A 17948-nucleotide genomic window follows, 5' to 3' on the forward strand; every position below is an offset into this window, starting at 1 on the left:
ACATCCCTAGCCCCTCCAAAGGGTGTTTGATGACCTAATTAAAACTTAGAAACTGAACTTCCTAATAAATTGATGTATAGGACTTTTATGGAGTTTAAGTAGAGACATATTTTCACACTGCCAAGGTTTTAAAAAATATTTTATTAAAAGCAGAAACTGCTTAGCTAGGTACCCTGGCATATACCTGTAACTCCAGCATTCAGGAGGATCACAAATTTGAGATCAGCCTGGGCTATAGTGAGACCCTGTCCCATACCTTCATATACCCCCCAAAAAGGAAGAAAGAAAGAACTTTGAATGTCTTTAAAATTATCAAAGTAAATAAGTGCATTGGTAACCTCTTCATCTGTATCTTGGATACTCTCAGGTGACACTGAAGAACATGGCGTTTCAAAACTCTGAAATGAGAAAGGGTTTGGAGTTAACCCTTGCACGACATGTAACAGCATCTCTGGACTCAGGGCATCAGCTACCAGAACTGGTACCCAACATGTTAAGAGCGCACACGTGTGCACGTGTGTGTTTCTGTGTATGTGTGTGACAATCAGAGGACAACTTGGGAGAGTTGGCTCTCTCCTTTCATCATGTGGGTCCCAGGAATCAAAACCAGGTCGTTAGGTTTGGTGGCAAGTGCATTCTTCCACTGAGCCATCTTGCCAGCCCCCCATCACAGTGACAAAAAGTCTCCAGCTGACCCCCTATGAGAAATCATTTCTAGAAGAGAAAAGTCCTGTGCTACCAAGTCATAAAATGTGAGTCATATCAGGCTTTTAGTTATTAAAATATTCATCTTCCAACAATTATATATCACTCTAAGGAATCTCCATCATAAAGATAAACAAGTAGGTTTTCAGTGGCAGAAAAACTGTATTCAGAAATCACCAAATTTCTTCACAGCCCTTTGGCTACGATCCATTTTTACAAGTGATCTGACAAAACAACCAGAGAAATCCAAGGACTGTTACAGCTAAGGGAAAAAAAAAAAAAAAAAAAAAAAAAAGGCAAAAGCCAGAGAGCTGTATTCCACAGTGAGAGCACCAAGGGTCTGGCTTAGTTTCTGTCTTCTAACAGAGACTAAATATCTTTCCAAAAACCCTAACTCTGTTCCAGCACTTTAATATTTTGACAAGAGTTATAATTCCTTTTTCCTCTTTAATTTTTTTTATTTATCATATTAAAAAACTTTTTTACTTTAAATCTTATTAATATTTCTTTAAGGTTTTCTTAAGAGTGTCTTGGAAGCTAGAATGATCGGAACTGCCTGTAACTAGACATTCTAAGTGCCCATGTTTTCTTTCATCTTTCGGCCGGTTCTACTTACTGTTCTCTGACTTCATATCACTTCTAGAGAGGGCAGTGAGTCTACCACCTAACAATGCAGGACATTCATGTTAACTGTCTTTGAAACTTCCTAAGAGCATTACAAATGGAAACATTAGTGGGCATTTAGCTGGTGCTGCACTGTATTATGCTTTATTAAATACACTAAATGAGGTAACAGTTTATCTAAATTAGTGACTCTAAATAGGAAAATGTGACTATCTTGCTCACTCCCTCTCTTCCATCTACAAGATGAAAAACAAAACACTAGGCTTTCCTATGAGACAGTCTTAGTTACTGTTCTACTGCTATGAAACAGCACTGTGACCAACGCAACTCTTATAAAAGGAAGCATTCAACTGGGGCTTGCTTACAGTTTCAGAGGGTTAGTCCATGATCATCATGAATGACAGGCAGAGCACTGGAGCAGCAGCTGAGAGCTACATCCTATCCACAGGCTGCAGGCAGACACACTGGGCCTAGCGTGGGCTTTAGAAATTTTAAAGCCCACCCATAGGAACACACCTCTAATCCTTGTAAACAGTTCATCAACTGGGGACTAAGCATGCAGACATGTGAGTCTATGGCAGGCATTCTCATTCAAGCCAACACAGGCATAAAATCATCTATTTCTGAACCCTGGGTTTCCAGCCAACACTCTCTTTTCTTGGTTTCTGTGTGTCTCAGTTTTTCTTTTCTTTTGCTATACAGAACACGATAGCCTCAAACTTGTAACAATCCTCCTGCCTCAGCCTCCAGAGTGCTGGGATTATGTAGACATGCAATGCCACAGATTTTCTGTGTGGAGAGCCCCCAAGGACCACACCCTAAGATGGCGCCTGGCACATCGCCAGAGCGGCCTCAGTAAAAGACAAACAGGTCCTTATTTGGGTATAGCCCACTGCCTGCGGTAGTTCCGCCTTCATGGACCTATGAGGATGCGAGATGTGGTGTGAATTGATTGGATGCTAGTATGCTTTATTAGCGTATGTCGGGTGTGGTTTGGGGGAGTTGCTTGCATGAAGAGCTTGAATAAACTGCTTGGAGAAGAACTTGGTGGTTGCATCTTTCTTGCTGGCCGAGCAAGGTGCGACATTTCTGTATGTTTTATTTTTAAGGACAAAGCATATTGTAGTTCATTCCAGGCTGGATTTGAATTCACTATATTAGTGAGAGTGAGCTTAAATTCTTGAACTTCTGCCTACAACTTCCAGTTGTGTGCTACTACACCCAGATTTTAAAGTGCTAGAGTTGTAATAACTCAAAGTTCTAAAAGTTCTCTTAAATGTAAATAATTTTATTCACCATAGAAAAGGTCAGAGAAAGGTTATTAAAGTGGTCCACAAATGCCAATCTATTATGTAGTCCAGAAGCAAGAATGTGCCAAGGTTTCTAGCCTGGATTCTGCTCATGTTGTGGCAAGAGAGAGACATCAACATTAGTACATGAAAGAAGCCAGCTCACAAAGACTAGAAACATACCTCCACCAGGGTTACATGTAAGATAAACACATGCACAAGAAAAGCTTGTGACATACAAATGTGGGAGAAGGTGAGCACCATGAATGTATGGGTAGAGATTTACGATTTTAATTTAAGATGTGATAATGCAGTGCATAAAGCTGTATGCAAAATCACATGTAAGAGAGCACCCACAGAGAAGTCCAGCGCTAAACATAAGCCAGAAAGTCCACAGAAGAGTAAGAAAAATGTGTAATTTGTGCAGTAGGTAGGAAGTTGAGTTGCTAAAGTTCCTCTCTGTCCTGGCCAGCTTCCTCCCTTTGGAAATCTATCTTCTCCAAATAAATTGTCACTGCCTGAAATGGTATCCTTTCTGAATAAATTCTCTCCCTTTGTTTAAGTCTACCTACATGTCTCTGTTCAGTTCTTTGTCCCAGAACACAAGAACCTGAGTACTGCCCTATGATTCCAAATCCAGATGCTATCAATGTCATCCTAAGGGAGCAGAATGAAAGAGAATAATATAAGACATGGATACATTATCTGCATGACTAAACTTGAACCAGTGTTCTATGATTATCATCAATAACAGAAGCAACTAAAACCTGAGAATTTTAAATAGTCTTACTAAAACCAAACCCTTCATTTTATACATTACCTGGGTACAGTTTTCCTGAGCATCTGAACCTTTCACTTCTTGGTGCTCACGATGATACTTTCTTTTCCCCTCACAAACAGCTTGCTTATGTGTGGAATCTGAAAACAAGGTTTCTGTTTTATGCCTGGACAGATCTGATGATATCTGGTAACTTTGCAAGCATTGCTTTTCTTCCTGCTTAGTCTTTGACTTACTAGAACCTACACTGAAGACATTTTCTTCTACAAGCTTCTGAAGGGTGCTAGGAGATTTTTTTGGAATTTTGAAACTGATCTTCTTTCTTTCAGATTCAAACGGTTCCTTGATTATATCGCTGAAATTGTAATTCGGAGGAAGTTGATTTTTCTTGCATTTCTCCAATCCTTCACAACTCTCTTTAAGCTTATTGCTCTTTTCTTTCAGTTCTTTCATCTTCTTCTGAATAAGTGAATGAGACCAATTCTTTTCCTTTGTCTGGCCTTCAGCTTTAGATTTTATATCTTCGGTAATTTTAAAGTTGTTATAGTTTTTTACCTCATAATCAAGCTTACTTCCAATATTTGTCAATTTACTATCTTTAAGTTTAGTATCTTTAGTTCTACTTGATGAACAACTCTGTGAAGCAATTTGATTATTATTTGAATACGATGCTACACCAGTTGCAGAACTGAATTTTGGTCTCTTTCTAGGTGTGTCAACTTCCACATTCAATCTATAAAGCAGTACAGAAACTTGGATTAGTTATATTTGTTATACATACTGTTACAATGTGTCATTATATTACAGTTAGCTGGGCTGGTTCTAGACTTCTTAAAAATGTAAGAAACAGGGCTGGAAAGATAGCTCAGTGCTTAAGAGTTCGTATTGCTCACACAGAGGGCCTGAGCTTCATTCCCAGTACCCATACTGAATAGCTCATAACTGTCTTTAACTTAATGTGCATATAATACTTTTTATATTTATCCTCTTATTAACAAGAAATTTCTTTTTTTTTTTTCTTTCTTTCTTTCTTTTTTTTTTTTTTTTTTTTTTTGCAAGGGAGATTTGGTTTTGGTTTTGGTTTTGGTTTTTGGAAACAGGGTTTCTCTGTGTAGCCTTGGCTGTCCTGAACTTACTTTGTAGACCAAGCTGGCCTTGAACTGACAGAGACCTACCGGCCTCTGCCTCTCAAGTGTTGGGATTACAGGCTTGCGGCACCAAGCCTGGCTAACAAATTTCTTAACTTTTTTAGGTTTTTTAAAAAAACCTAATTTCCTTGTCTCTACCATCATTCTTCACATCTTTAGTTGTAATCACATGATGGTTAAATTAACATATAATCTATACATCATTTTGAAATTAGCTTCACAAATTCTCTACTAATAAACACAATAAAGGTATCTATTTTATAATTATATATCAAAACCAAGTCCCTAGAGTTAACAATAATCTATACTGTGTCTGAGGGAATTATAAAACAGTTTTGATGGTTTTTCATTTCACTCAACTTTTTCTTAAACTTCTAGTAATCTATGATATTACCAGAAATATTTGCCTGCAGAACAGTAGTAATCAAAGTAAATAAAATGTTTTCCAAATTTAAACATTTAGTCTAGGGCCAGCAAGGTGGCTTCAGTGGGTGAGGATACTTGCCACCACCAAGCCTGACAACTTGAGTTCAATGCCTGGAACTCACATAGTGAGGGAAAACAAACTGCTCCTGCAAGTTGTTCTGTGACCTTCACATACACACCAAGGAGCACATACATGCCCCAAACATAAAATGAATAAACATAAAAGTAATTAAAATTTAAATAAACAAATATTTAGTCCTGATTTTTATCATGGTGGCTCAAGATAAGGCAAGAGAATCTTGAGTTCAAGATTTAACCTAGGCCACACGGGACGACCCAGGCCAGCCTGGTCTATGTACATAGCAGCACTCTGTCCCTAAATCCCAAGGGTGGGGATACAGCCCAATAATAGAGTGCTTGCCTAGCATACAAAAGATACTGGGGTTCAATCCCCAATACTGAAAATAAACTGTTTTTAGTCTCACTAATTCTGAGCTAACACTGTGTAAAGATATAAAAAAAAAAAGAGAGAATTTACCTTTTCAGACCTTGCTTGTTTGAATTATAATATACAATGTCTGTATCATCAGGTTTCTGAAATTAAAAAATATTTAGAAAATATAAATTGTGTATGTTGCTACAGTTAGCAGGAAGAAAAATGGAGACATCTGTGCTCGTGAGTAGAAGACCATAATAATGTACTTAACCTTTCTAATCATCTTGGAGCAGACATTATCATCTTTATTACAGACAAAGCACCCAAAGTTTACAGAGCTTGGTATTTTCTTTCTTTCTTTCTTTCTCTCATTCATTCATTCATTCATGTATTGGTTTTTCGAGACAGGGTTTCTCTGTATAGCCTTGGCTGTCTTGGGCTTGCTTTGTAGACCAGGATAGCCTCAAACTCACAGATCTGCCTGTCTCTACCTCCCTGAGTTCTGGGATTACAGATGAGTGCTACCATGCCTGGCTGAGCTTGGCATCTTTCTGATCATCACAGTGGAAGTTAGTAGCACTGTCATGATCTGAAACACATCTGTCTGACTCAATTCTACCATCCCATCAGAGGATCCAGACACAAAAAGATAAAGACATAAAGAATATACAAATAGCCTAATTATAAGGATATAACTAAATATCAGAGTAAAATAACAGTATTTTCTAAAAGTTTAAAACATCTACCATTAAAAGACAGAAGACAGTCATAGGAAAAGATTAGTAGAACAAATGGGAAAGATTGAAAGCAGTAAGTAATATGAATTCAGCAGAAAAAATAAATCAATCAGCCAAGCTAGAGGGAAAGGGAGTCTGTCAAGAAGCAAAGGAGAGGGAAAAGGGCAGTGAGGAGGGGATAAATTTTATAGTTAAGATTAGACCAAATTTAATTTGGCAGGGGACAAATAAGAACATTGAGCCTGGCAGTGTGTACATGCAGCATGTACAAGGCCTTGGGTTTGATTCCCAGCACTAACAATGATATAAAAAATAATAAACTGAAACAAATTTAATCAGTCATATGCCACATATTTTTCATCAGCAACAGACCACACATGTAACAGTTACTCCATGATGAAACTGGAAAAGAATGCATGGCTGCAAAAAGTCACGAGAAAAGGAAACCTCAGAAAAATACAAACAACTCTCAAGAAAATGCTCAGTGAACGATACAGCAGCAGCTTTTGCAGACCTCAACAAGCTACATAAAAGCTTTAAAAAACACAGCCCACAATACCAAAATGTTTCCATTAATAGAAAAATGTTCATGCTGCATGCAATATATTGTCTGCTAACTACAAATAAATTTCTTAAAGTGATAACCCTCAAGAAAAGTCCCAGGCAAGTCTCTGGAGGTGTGGCAGAAGAAAACACTGATATCACAGAGGTGCCCTGTGCTACTTCTGACTCCTATTCCCGCATGGGACTGGCTAGTATGTCTGTGTACGTCCACGAGTCTTAGAATTTTTGGTTTAATTTAGTTTTTTTTGTTTAGGTTTTTGTTTTGTTTTTTCTTTTCTGTTTTTATATTTTGTTTTGTTTTGAGACAAGGCTTCTCTGCCGTAGTCTTGGCTATTCTGGACTTGCTTTGTATATCAGGCTGGCCTCAAACTCACAGAGATTTGCCTGCCTTTGCCCCCCTAATGCTCGTATTAAAGGTGTGCACCACCGAGGTGTCTTGGTTTTTAACAAAAACTTTTAAAGAAAAAAATTTAAGTTACATAGTAAAAATTCATAGAAAAACACAAAAATGTTATTTTGTACATTCAATAATGTGTGTTTTAAACTGCTATCGTAGGAGCTGGGCGGTGGTGGTGCACACCTTTAATCCCAGCACTCAGGAGGCAGAGGCAGGCGGATCACTGTGAGTTCGAGGCCAGCCTGGTCTACAAAGCAAGTCTAGGACAGCCAAGGCTACACAGAGAAACCCTGTCTTGGAAAAACAATAACAACTTAATCTTTTATAACATATTTTTTACTGTTTCCTTCCCTCTCCCTCCCTCCTTCTTTCTTTCCTTCTTTACTTTGGAACTGGCAATATCACTCTATACCCCAGGCTGAACGATAACTGTGTAGCCAGGCTAACCTCAAATTTGCACCAAGTGTGACCTAGCACTGCAGAGGTGAAGACAAGTGAATCCGGGGAGCTCACTGGCCAACCAGCCTAGCCAAACCAATAAGCTCTAGGTTTACTGAGAGACTGCTTCAGACAGTAAGACAAGAACGACTGAGGAATGTATCCAATGCTGATTTCTTGCCTTCACATACATATGCACACACCCACATGGACAAAAAAGTAAAATCCTGATAAATAACTTTTGGAAAGTTAAAAAACAAAACAAAAACACTGGTTTTCTATTGGTTTTCACTAAGTAAACACAATAGAAAAAATTACAGAAAAATACAAAGAGAAATTTTCTACCATAAAACTTTACTATGTCCAAGTGTACTGAGTGTCTCAAACCAACTACCTAAAGAGTAACGCAGAAGGACTGATTCACCCAAGAGTTCAAAGCCAGCTTCAGCAATATAGTGAAAGTCAATCTCTTGAAAATAAATTGAAACTATGAGAAAAATAATATTCAGTTATGGTATCTAAACACTAACCAGTTTTCTCTTCTTGGTTGGAGCAGGTTTAACACAGTGCACTGAACTAGAGGAGCCTGTTGAGATCTCCTCCTCCTTCTTGTCCTAAGAATGCCATTCAGGAGAAAAATTAACAGAAAAGCACAAAATAAAGCCAGACTTCATCACTATCAAAAACTGATATTCTCATTCAAAGCTGAGCTCTGAGAATACTGAGAGGCAGTAAGAAGGGAGATTCAACCAGAAGGAGGACTCAAGGAGAAGTTATCTGCCTCGGGTGCACTGTGTGCAGTCAGTGTGGACAGCACTGCCACAGCGGGGTTCAGTCCATGAGGTACAACTTATGTCCCATTTTCAGTGGATCTTGAACTCAAAAGGCTGAAAAAGACAACGTTGTATGAACTCTCTTCTATTTTACCAAAGATATAGCACATCATGAGCTACGTCTTAAAAAACAAAAACAAAACCCCTAAATTCTTGCCTCCATAAAGGCTAGGATCTAATACAGAAACATGACTATATGTTAGCACGTCAGATGACACCTCAGATGAAATAGAGAAGGTGGAGAGGTATTAGTAGGGAGATCAGCAATTTTTGAATGTGTTTATTAAACAGCTCCACTGATAAGCTGACAGGGAATGGAGACCTAAGCGAGAAAGCAAGGGCCAGGGACACAGCTCAGGCAGTAGACTGCTTGTCTAACAGCACACACCAACACAGTGGCCCACACTTGTAATCCAACACTCCAGAAAGTAATGGTACAGGAAGTCAGGAGAGTAGATGGCCTTCCCAGTCCCAGAGGGGATTTTAACATGGAAAACCTCCAGAAAGTACAGAGAAAGGAGTGACATAACCTGACTTATATTGTAACAGGACCACATAGGCCACTGTGTTATGAAAAAACCATGAGGAAGCCAAGGCAGTGACGTGGAGAGGAATTTAGAAACCAGTGAAATAACTAAAGAAAAGAAGTTCTTTGCTTAGATCAAAGTAACAGCAAGAAAGGAATTAATGAGACTCTGAATATGTTAAAAAGAGAAAACTGACAGAAACTGATTACACACTAGCTGCAGATACAGGCTAACTACCAAGTTTTCCTAAGCCAAAAGAATGGAACTGTAATTTACTATATGAGGAAAGCTGAACTTGGGTACTTGAAAGGTTATAGCTTAACAAAATGAGCAAGAAAGCTGCTTCCAGTACTGGTCCACCCCTTTAATCCCAGTACTTGGGAGGCAGAGGGTTCAAAATCAGCCTGGTCTACACACAGAGTTCCAGGAGAGTCAGGTTATATGTAAAAACACTCTGTCTTGGGGGACGGGGGTAGGAGGAGGAAATAAAGGAAGGAAAGAGAGAGAGCTAAGAGCTGTGTGTAGTGACACATACCCATAATCCCAGCTCTTAGGACAACTAAAATAGGAGAATGGGTTTAAGGTGTTGGGGGTGGGGGTGGGGCCAGACTGTGCTACAGTAACAATGCCTTAAAGATCCTGCTTCAAGAAAAAAAAAAATATGGAGGAACCAGCAAGGAACCTGCCTTGCCAGGTCAAAGGAAGAGAGCATGCTCAGTCCTGATGCAACTTAGTGGGCTGAGGCAGGTGGGGGCTCCCCTTTTCTGAGGAATAGGGAAGGGGGATGGAGGAAGAGGGAGGGAGGTAGGACCAAGAGAGAAGGGAGGGGGCTACAATTGGAATGTAAAGTGAATAATAATTAATTAAAAAAAAAGAAATCTGAGAAATAGTCATCAAAAGATAGAGAAAACTAATAAAGCAAAGTATCTCAGAAGTCAAGTCTGGAAAGTGTTTCAAGCAAAAGGCATAATCAACTACAGCAAACATGGCTGGGACGTCAAGGCTCTCATGGTTAACTGATGGAGCCTTGCAGAGAGCACACTCAGGAGGACCAGCAAGGAAACTACTCTCCAAGCCTCAATTTCTCACCTGTGACTTGGACAATAAAAGTAACTACCTCACAAATCTGCAATGAATTTTTATATCTCACTGTAAAATTAAGGTGGTTTTTAAAAAATTACATAGGTTTTAAAAATAAGGTATCATTAAGTCAGCAAATTAAAATTCTTACTTCATCAAAAGTTAGTGAAGAGGTGGTCTGTTTTTTCTGAGACTTTTCTTCTTTCCCACAAGATTCTTTAGTAGACATCTTGAGAAACTAAAATAAACATTCAAAACAATTTTTACCACAATAAAAAGTATATCACAATCCACTCCTCCCTTAGTTATACAGGACGGAAGTTTTACAAAATGATTTTCATTTCCTTGCCACATCCAGCGCAGAGAAAGCTAAAACTTGGAGGTTCTGGAAAAGAGCAGTGAACAGGGCCTCACAGGGACGCTGGTTCCTGTCACTGAGGAAAGATAACAGCTCTGTTTCACTGGGAGGGTCAGGCTTATCTAGAGCTTTATGATACTAAGGGTCAGAGCTTCTGCAAGACAACACTTCCCCCAAAAAACACACCTAAGGGCGTTTATCTTCTGGCTATCAGACAGCCCTACAGTTTCCAAAGACAGTGAGCTCCAAGGGGAGGGAGGCTTATCTGAATCACAACAAGCTTTGCCCTTGATGGGAGCTTTATTTCTTTTTAAAATAATTTATTTATGTTATTTACATGGTGTTTTGCCTCTATGTGTGTCTGTGAGAGGGTGTCAGATCCTCTGGAACTGGAGTTACAGACAGTTGTGAGCTGTCATGTGGGTGCTGGGAATTGAACTCAGGACCTCTGGAAGAGCAGCCAGTGCTCTTAACTGCTGAGCCATCTCTCCAGCCCTTGATGGGAGTTTTAAAGGCACTCTACACAGCAAAAATTTCTAGTCACTTTCAAGACGCAGTTCTCTCACTGTTTCTCAGTGTTATACTCTCTTGCATGAAGATCTGCCCATTCGGCTTCATCAGTCAACTTTCAGAAAGGTCCTCAGAACAATGCCTTGAACCCCTGCCTTCTCCCTTAAGCATCAGATCAGCATTTTTTGCCGCCTAAAAGATTGCTTATTTTGCCCTACCCACACCTGAAATCAGAATAACCATAATTCTTCATTTCTCAACATACTGTCACTCTCTATGTGACACTTCAAACAAGCTGCATACATTTTCCTAAGCCCCAGTTTCATCTTATGTAGATTAGAGACAACATATCCTAGAACAATTTTTAAGGAGCCGAAGAGTACAGTAGATATGAAAAGTACTTTTAGGCTGGTGAGATGGCTTAAGTGGATAAAAGTGTTTCCTGTACAAGCCTGATGACCTGAGTTTCATCTACTAAACCCATGGTTGGAGTGTCCTCTCATTTCTACACACACACTGTGACACGCACGCTCCCACACTTATGCACTCACAATAAGTAATAAAAATGTTAAAATACTTTGAACAAGGTTGTATATAGTAGAATCTAAAGAAATACCTATATGGTTAGCTTTCTACCAGACCTAGAGTTCCTTGAAAATTGTGCTGCATTAAAAATTTGGAAGGTAGAGACAGGCTTAAGAGATAGAACAAGCCTAGAATCCCAGCACTTCGGAAGCTACAGCAAGAGGATGGCTACAAGTCCTAGACCAGACAGCTACATACTAAGTTCTTCAGAGTAAGACTATATAAAAGAACAAAGCAAAAACTAGAGAAATATTCAGGAATGACTGGGTGAATGGATGCGTGAATTTATCACTGTATCAACTTTTTTATTCTGAGCTATTTCCAACTCTTTCCTAAATCACAGGTTCTCTGTCCATTTCCTTTACTTTTCCAGCCCTGCTTTAGACCAAATCAATACCATTAGCAGATGACCAACAAAACACACACCCCAAAAAAACACAGAAAGGAAATTGTAAGACAAGCATAGCCATACCTTATGGTCATAAACAGTCTCAAGCTTGTGGGCACTGGTAGTACAGAGCAGCATCCTGTGCTGGGATATGGTGGCCAAAGACTGGAAGCATCACCAGATCTGTTGGGGCAGGACAACATGAAAGTGAAGTCCAAAGAACGGGTAATAGCTGGCAGTGACAATATTAATATAGGAAAGGCTATAAACCAAGTAATTCCAATTGTTCCTGTTCATTTGTGACCTAAATAGTTGAAGTATAAAATATGGTCTCCCAGCGTTTGGGAGGCAGTGACAGGCTACACACTGAGACCCTGTCTCAAGGAAACCAAACCAAATAAAATAAGTAAGATTTAATGAACTTGAAGAAAAATGCTGAAGGAGGGGGGAGTTTAAACATCAACATATGAACAATCAACAACCTTCTAAGAACAATCTCTTAAGTATCAAAAACAATTGCCTTCAGAGGGAGTTTATGGTAACAGCTGAATTCATGCTAAACCTTCTGGTTTATTATAGTAGTTTTTTATTCTCTTGTTTAAAGGATTTCGTTCCAGTAGAGTGGAAGGCGGAAAAAGAAAAAAACCCTCTAGCTGGCTTGGTGGCCCATGCCTAGCTGTAGTCTCAGCTACTTAAAGGCTAAGAGAAGACTGAGTCCAGGAGTTCTAAGTCAACCTGAATCGTTTCTTCTTCTAAGACATTGCTTACAGGGTATGAGACTGCCTGTGACATTTTTGTTGATCCATGTTCGTCTGATGATGTTGTTTTGGTCACACCAACACTATCTGAAACTTCTCTGCCAATGAGCTACTTTGAGTAGTCTGTCTTGCGACTTCTATTGCTGTAACAAAGTCCATGACCAAAAACAAGCTGGGAAGGAAGAGGCTTGTACGTCCATATCACACAGTCCATCACTGAAGGAAGGCAGGGCAGGACCCTGGAGACAGGAGCTGATGCAGAAGCTAAGGAGGAATGCTACTTACTAATTTGCTCAGTTGGCTTCCTCACATACCCCAGGACTTCCTGAGCAAGAATGACACCACTCACAATGGGTTTGGCCTTTCCACATCAACCAATAATTAAGAAAGTGCCCTAGCCAGGAGTGGTAGTACATGCATTTAATGCAAGAACTCCAAAGGAATAGGCAGGAGGCTCTTAAAAGAGTTCCAGGCCAACTGAGGCTACATGATAAGTCCCTGTCTCAAAAGGAATGGCCCGAAGACTTGACTATAGGCCAACCGTATGTATGGAGGCATTTTCTCAATTAAGATTCCCTCTTCCCAGATGTCTCTAGACTATCAACTTGACATAAAACTAACAAGCACAGCATTCATGTGTGCTATGACATATTCATATGAGCATAAAGTTCACATTCCTTTTATGCAAACTAACAAACTAACTGAGAAGGACTTCTTGTGCAAGCAGTTCTCTAGATTCTAGCTTCTTAAACCATGGGTTACCCCCCTATATTGTCAACATTAAAAGGTTTCTGATCACAGAAAGAATAAAACATTGAAAGTCATATGTAATGAATCCTAGGTGTTTCTGGCCATCCTCACCAGTACTCAATCTGTGACTTCACGGCAGCCTTGCACTTTGCACTTCACATCTTCTTCATACCCGCCTTGGCTCATATTCATAACTACTGTATGTCATGAACTGTAGTGTTTTTACTAGATATGCAAATTTTCACTCTTATAAAATATTAATATGGCTTGATTACAGAAAACAGAATTTTAGTGTCTTCCTACAGCAATTCTTCAGCATGTAAGCATTCAGTTACTTTATCTTTGGACTGTACTGTTTTAGAATGTTTGTGTGCAAATTGCTGTCTGAGTTGATGACTTTAGTTTCCTATTTTTACAAAGTTAAATGAATTTTGGTTTGAGATTAGGAAAAACTTTACAATTTTTTAAATAATCCTAGATATACTTCTGCTGCTATGTATGACATAGTATGTGAAAAAATGTTCCTAGCACTGATGATTAGATAAATCAAACTATCAATCAATCAAATCTGAGAAGTTGAGGATGTTCTTGTAGTATAAAAATATAATATATATAATATATTCATATAAAATACGCATATTTCATTGGCATGCAAAATTACTTTTAACTTTAATAAATGGTAAAAGGAAATATATACATATGTGTATATATATGTATATACATCAAAGGATTATTTTAAAATAAATTTAAGATTTTTTTTTTCTTCCGAGAGGGTTTCTCTGTGCAGCCTTAGCTGTCCTGGACCTCGAACACACAGTGATCCACCTGCCTCTGCCTCCCAAGTGCTGGAATTAAAGGCATGCGCCACCACGCCATTCGAGATTATTTTCAGCAAATATTTGTGTGTGTGTGTGTGTGTGTGTGTGTGTGTGTGTCCATCCTTTATCCCTGGGTCCAATAAAAACTTCTCAAGCAAAAAGGGATCAAAGGTAGAAAATTCTAAGAAGCCCAGCTATAGCTGGTTCCCCAAAAGCACTGCATCTTAGTACTCTAATAGCTATATGGTGTCTTCCACAGTGAACAGGGACAACCTATAAAATCAACAGGACATCACGGCATAGTGTACGTTAGCTAGGATTTCTATTGCTGTAAGAAAGGCCATGAGCAAAAGTAACTTGGCGAGGAAAGGGCTATTTCACTAACACTTCCACATCATAATCCAACACTGAGGAAGGTGAGGTCAAGAAGCCAAGCAGGACAGAGATCTGGAGGCAAGAACTGATGCAGAGGCTATGGAAGAATACTGCTTACTGGCTTGCTCCCCATGGCTTCCTGAGCCTGTTTTCTTATAGACCACAGGACCACCTGGCCAGGGTGGCACCACTCAGAATGGGCAGGGCCCTCCCACATTGATCACTAATTAAGAATATGCCCTATCAGCTTGCCTACAGCCCAGGCTTGTGGAGCCATTTTCTCAAGATTCTTTCTTCCCAGGTATGTCTAGGTGTCAATCTAACAAAAAACAATCAACCAGCATAGATGGCATGTAGTTACCTCATAGAAGTCATGTGGCTTCTGTCTTTTTGTCTTATATTACTCATTCTAGGGAAAGCCAGATACACCAAGTCCTAAATGACACTCAAGCAGCCCACAAAGTCATACCCAGCAACCAAAGCCAAGTTTCAAGCACATAACTTTGAAGCTGACTCCTGTCAAGTTTTTACATGACAGTGGGCCTAGTAGATATCATAATGTATACTCATTAAAGACCCAAAGCCAGGGGCTGGAGAGATGGCTCAGAGGTTAAGAGCACTTGCTGTTCTTCCAAAGGACCTGAGTTCAATTCCCAGCAACCACATGGTGGCTCACAGCCATCTATAACGAGTCTGGTGTCCTCTTCTGGCCTGCAGTTGTTACACGCAGGAGAACACTGTATATGTTTAAAAAAAAAAAAGGGGGGGGGGGGGAAAAAAACAAAGCCAGATCTACCAAGGAAGTTAAATTTTAATTCCTGATCTACAAAAACTGTGGGAGTTAATGTTTATTGTTGCTTTAAGATATGAAGGAACTGGGCTGGTGAGACAGCTCAGAAGTTAAAAGCACTGACTGTTCTTCCAGAGGTCCTGACTTCAATTCCCTATAACATGATCTGATGCCCTTTTTCTGGCCTGCAGGTGTACATGCAGGTAGAACATTGTATACAAAATAATAAATACATCTTTAAAAAAATATGAGATAACAACATGACAGTAGTGGTGCATGGCTTTAATCTCAGCACTCTGGAAGGCAGAAGCAGGCAGATCTCTGAGTTCTAGGCTAGGCTGGTCTACAGAGGGAGTCACAGGGCAGCCAGGGCTACATAGAGGAGCCCTATATCAAAAAATAAAAACAAACAAAACAATTGATAGCTTATGTGGCAATGAAACTGATTCTTAAGTACACTCTCCTCGTCTTTAAACTGAACAGCTTAGGAATTCTGAAGTAAAACTGCCACTGAATCCCCATACTAACATTTTAAATGCCATCTGTTTTCTAGATGGTATTAAATGAGGTTAAAATATCAAGTCCAGCTTTCAAATTATGCATTTAATCTTTTATAAATTATAAAAGAAAATCAAGTGCCAAGAGTACCATTTAGAGATAAGACACAGTGCTTGTTATCCATACCCAAAAGTCTAGGTTTCACCCTCAACACCACAAAGGCTGACAAGAGTGACAAGAGTGGAGGTGTAAGGGGTGAGATGGGTGCTCCAGAAATTAAAAATAATACCATTTCTTTCTTATATAATAATTAACTTATTTTTATTTTATGTGCATTGGTGTTTTGTCTGCATTCACGTCTGTGTGAGGGCAATGGATCTCCTGGAACTAAAGTTACAGATGGTTGTGAACTGCTATGTGGATGCTGGGAATGAAAGTGCGTCCTCTGGAAGAGCAGCTACTGATCTAACCACTGAGCAACCTCTCCAGTCCTAGTTACCATTTCTATAAAGTGTAATCAGTGCTATTATCTCACTTTGAATAGACTGTTAAATAGTCAACTTTGCATATAGGTATACTACTAGTCAAAAAAAAAAAAAAAAAAAAAAAAAAGAGGTGATGGTTTAAAAGGGCTTTAGTTGTATTGGGGTATCAGCTCTCTAACCTAAAAGCATGTACTCAATAGCTAAGCAAACACTTCCCACCTAGACAAACACAATGAAGCCCTTAGGACCTTTAGAACTTGCAAAAGATTAGTGGAGACAATGTATTTATATTAAACTGGGGAAGGAAAAAAAAAAAAAAAAAGCCTTCAAACACTCCAACTAGGAAGGGCAAGGAGAAAGCAAACTTCCAGACAGCATTTCAAAGTGCCAATAATCACGCACTGTCTCTTATGGTCTCCCAAAAGAAGAGGAAAAGGACCCGTGAGCAAGGACTTGGCTTTATTGACTGGAAGTGTGAGGTGTGTACCTGAGAACTTCCTTTAACGTTCAAGACAGCCCCAAGCGGGGCAAACAAAAAGAAAATTCAAACTGTCTCGGTTTTCTTTCTTTGTCTGCTTCAGAGCGCTTATTAAAATTAAGGAGAAAACGGGCTGGGGAGATGGCTCAGAGGTTAAGAGCACTGGCTGCTCTTCCAAAGGTCCTGAGTTCAGTTCTCAGCAACCACATGGTGGCTCACAACCATCTATAGTGAGATCTGGTGTCCTCTTCGGGACTGCAGGCATTACATGCAGACAACACTGTATACATGATAAATAAATAAATCTTTAAATAAATAAAGAGAAAAGAACGAGAAAAGCTTCGGTGCCAAACAAATGCAGAATAAAAAAAAATATAAAACCTGAGGCGCAGAGGATTCCCTAGTCATATATACCTTGGAGAATCTGAAAAGCACCAAAGCGTCCGGAAGGGCAGACCTTTGTCAGTGAAAGCCTAAAAGCAGGTCAAAACAGCAAAAACAATCTCCTGCAACCACAGCGCTGGTAACGTTCGGACTGAAGCAAAATATGAAGTGAAGAGTGTCCGGGTCACACGTGTGAGTGAAGTTGGGAGAGGCTCTGAGCCAGGACCCCTACTTCACAGGGACAGACAGAAAAGCGCAGCGGCGACTCGTAAACTGCCTAGGCCCACCCCCTCAGAAGCCGCCATCCCCGCCTCAGGTCCAGCTGGAGCAACCTGGCTCCCGGCCACACCCTCCACACAGAGTCCACAGGGTCGTCCGGCCCAGACCTCAGCTCGCGAGTCCCGAGCCCGACCGGCGTCGAGGTTCCTGAGGCCAGGAGTGAAAGTCTGTCACCCACCGAAAACACCACGCACCCCGAATACCTTAACTTACCAGAGGCGGCGGCGGCGGCGGCGGCGGCGCCAACAGCGGCGACTCCCCAGTCCGGGCGGAAGCCACAAGCGCCTTCCCAGAGCTCACTGCACTCTGGGAAATGTAGTCTGTGCTTGGACCCAGCCCGGCGCCGAACCCTCCAGGAAATTCTAGAGTTCGCGGAGATCCGTATGTACTTCCTCCAAGGACCGGAAATGAGCTCCGCCCAGGAGGCGCGATACCTCCTGGGTGTTGTAGTCTTAGTTCTGTTCGGTGGCGGCCAGCGCTGCGGAGACAGACCGAGGAATCGGAACTCTT

General features: G+C 40.2%; 1 protein-coding gene across 6 annotated transcripts in view; it reads right to left on the reverse strand.

Annotated features, from left to right (window-relative positions):
• Positions 1 to 12030, reverse strand: part of Swt1 (SWT1 RNA endoribonuclease homolog) — a 51121-nt gene extending 39091 nt beyond the window's left edge. For 5 of the 6 annotated variants that reach the window (XR_007830780.1, XR_007830781.1, XM_051147549.1 and 2 more), the window contains exons 1-6: positions 11908 to 12030; positions 10134 to 10220; positions 8073 to 8156; positions 5509 to 5564; positions 3439 to 4129; positions 339 to 398 (exon numbers count right to left, since the gene is read on the reverse strand). Coding sequence is in view for 4 of the 6 variants with exons in the window: in XM_051147549.1 (XP_051003506.1) it covers positions 339 to 398; positions 3439 to 4129; positions 5509 to 5564; positions 8073 to 8156; positions 10134 to 10220; positions 11908 to 11961 (1032 nt within the window). In the remaining 2 variants the exon portion in view is untranslated. The remainder of the gene's footprint in view (positions 1 to 338; positions 399 to 3438; positions 4130 to 5508; positions 5565 to 8072; positions 8157 to 10133; positions 10221 to 11907) is intronic. The other variant, XM_051147552.1, reaches the window with a different exon arrangement.
• Between the last annotated feature and the right edge of the window lie 5918 nt (positions 12031 to 17948).

This window comes from Acomys russatus, chromosome 6, assembly GCF_903995435.1.
Source record: "Acomys russatus chromosome 6, mAcoRus1.1, whole genome shotgun sequence".
In the NCBI taxonomy this organism is placed as follows: Eukaryota; Metazoa; Chordata; class Mammalia; order Rodentia; family Muridae; genus Acomys; species Acomys russatus.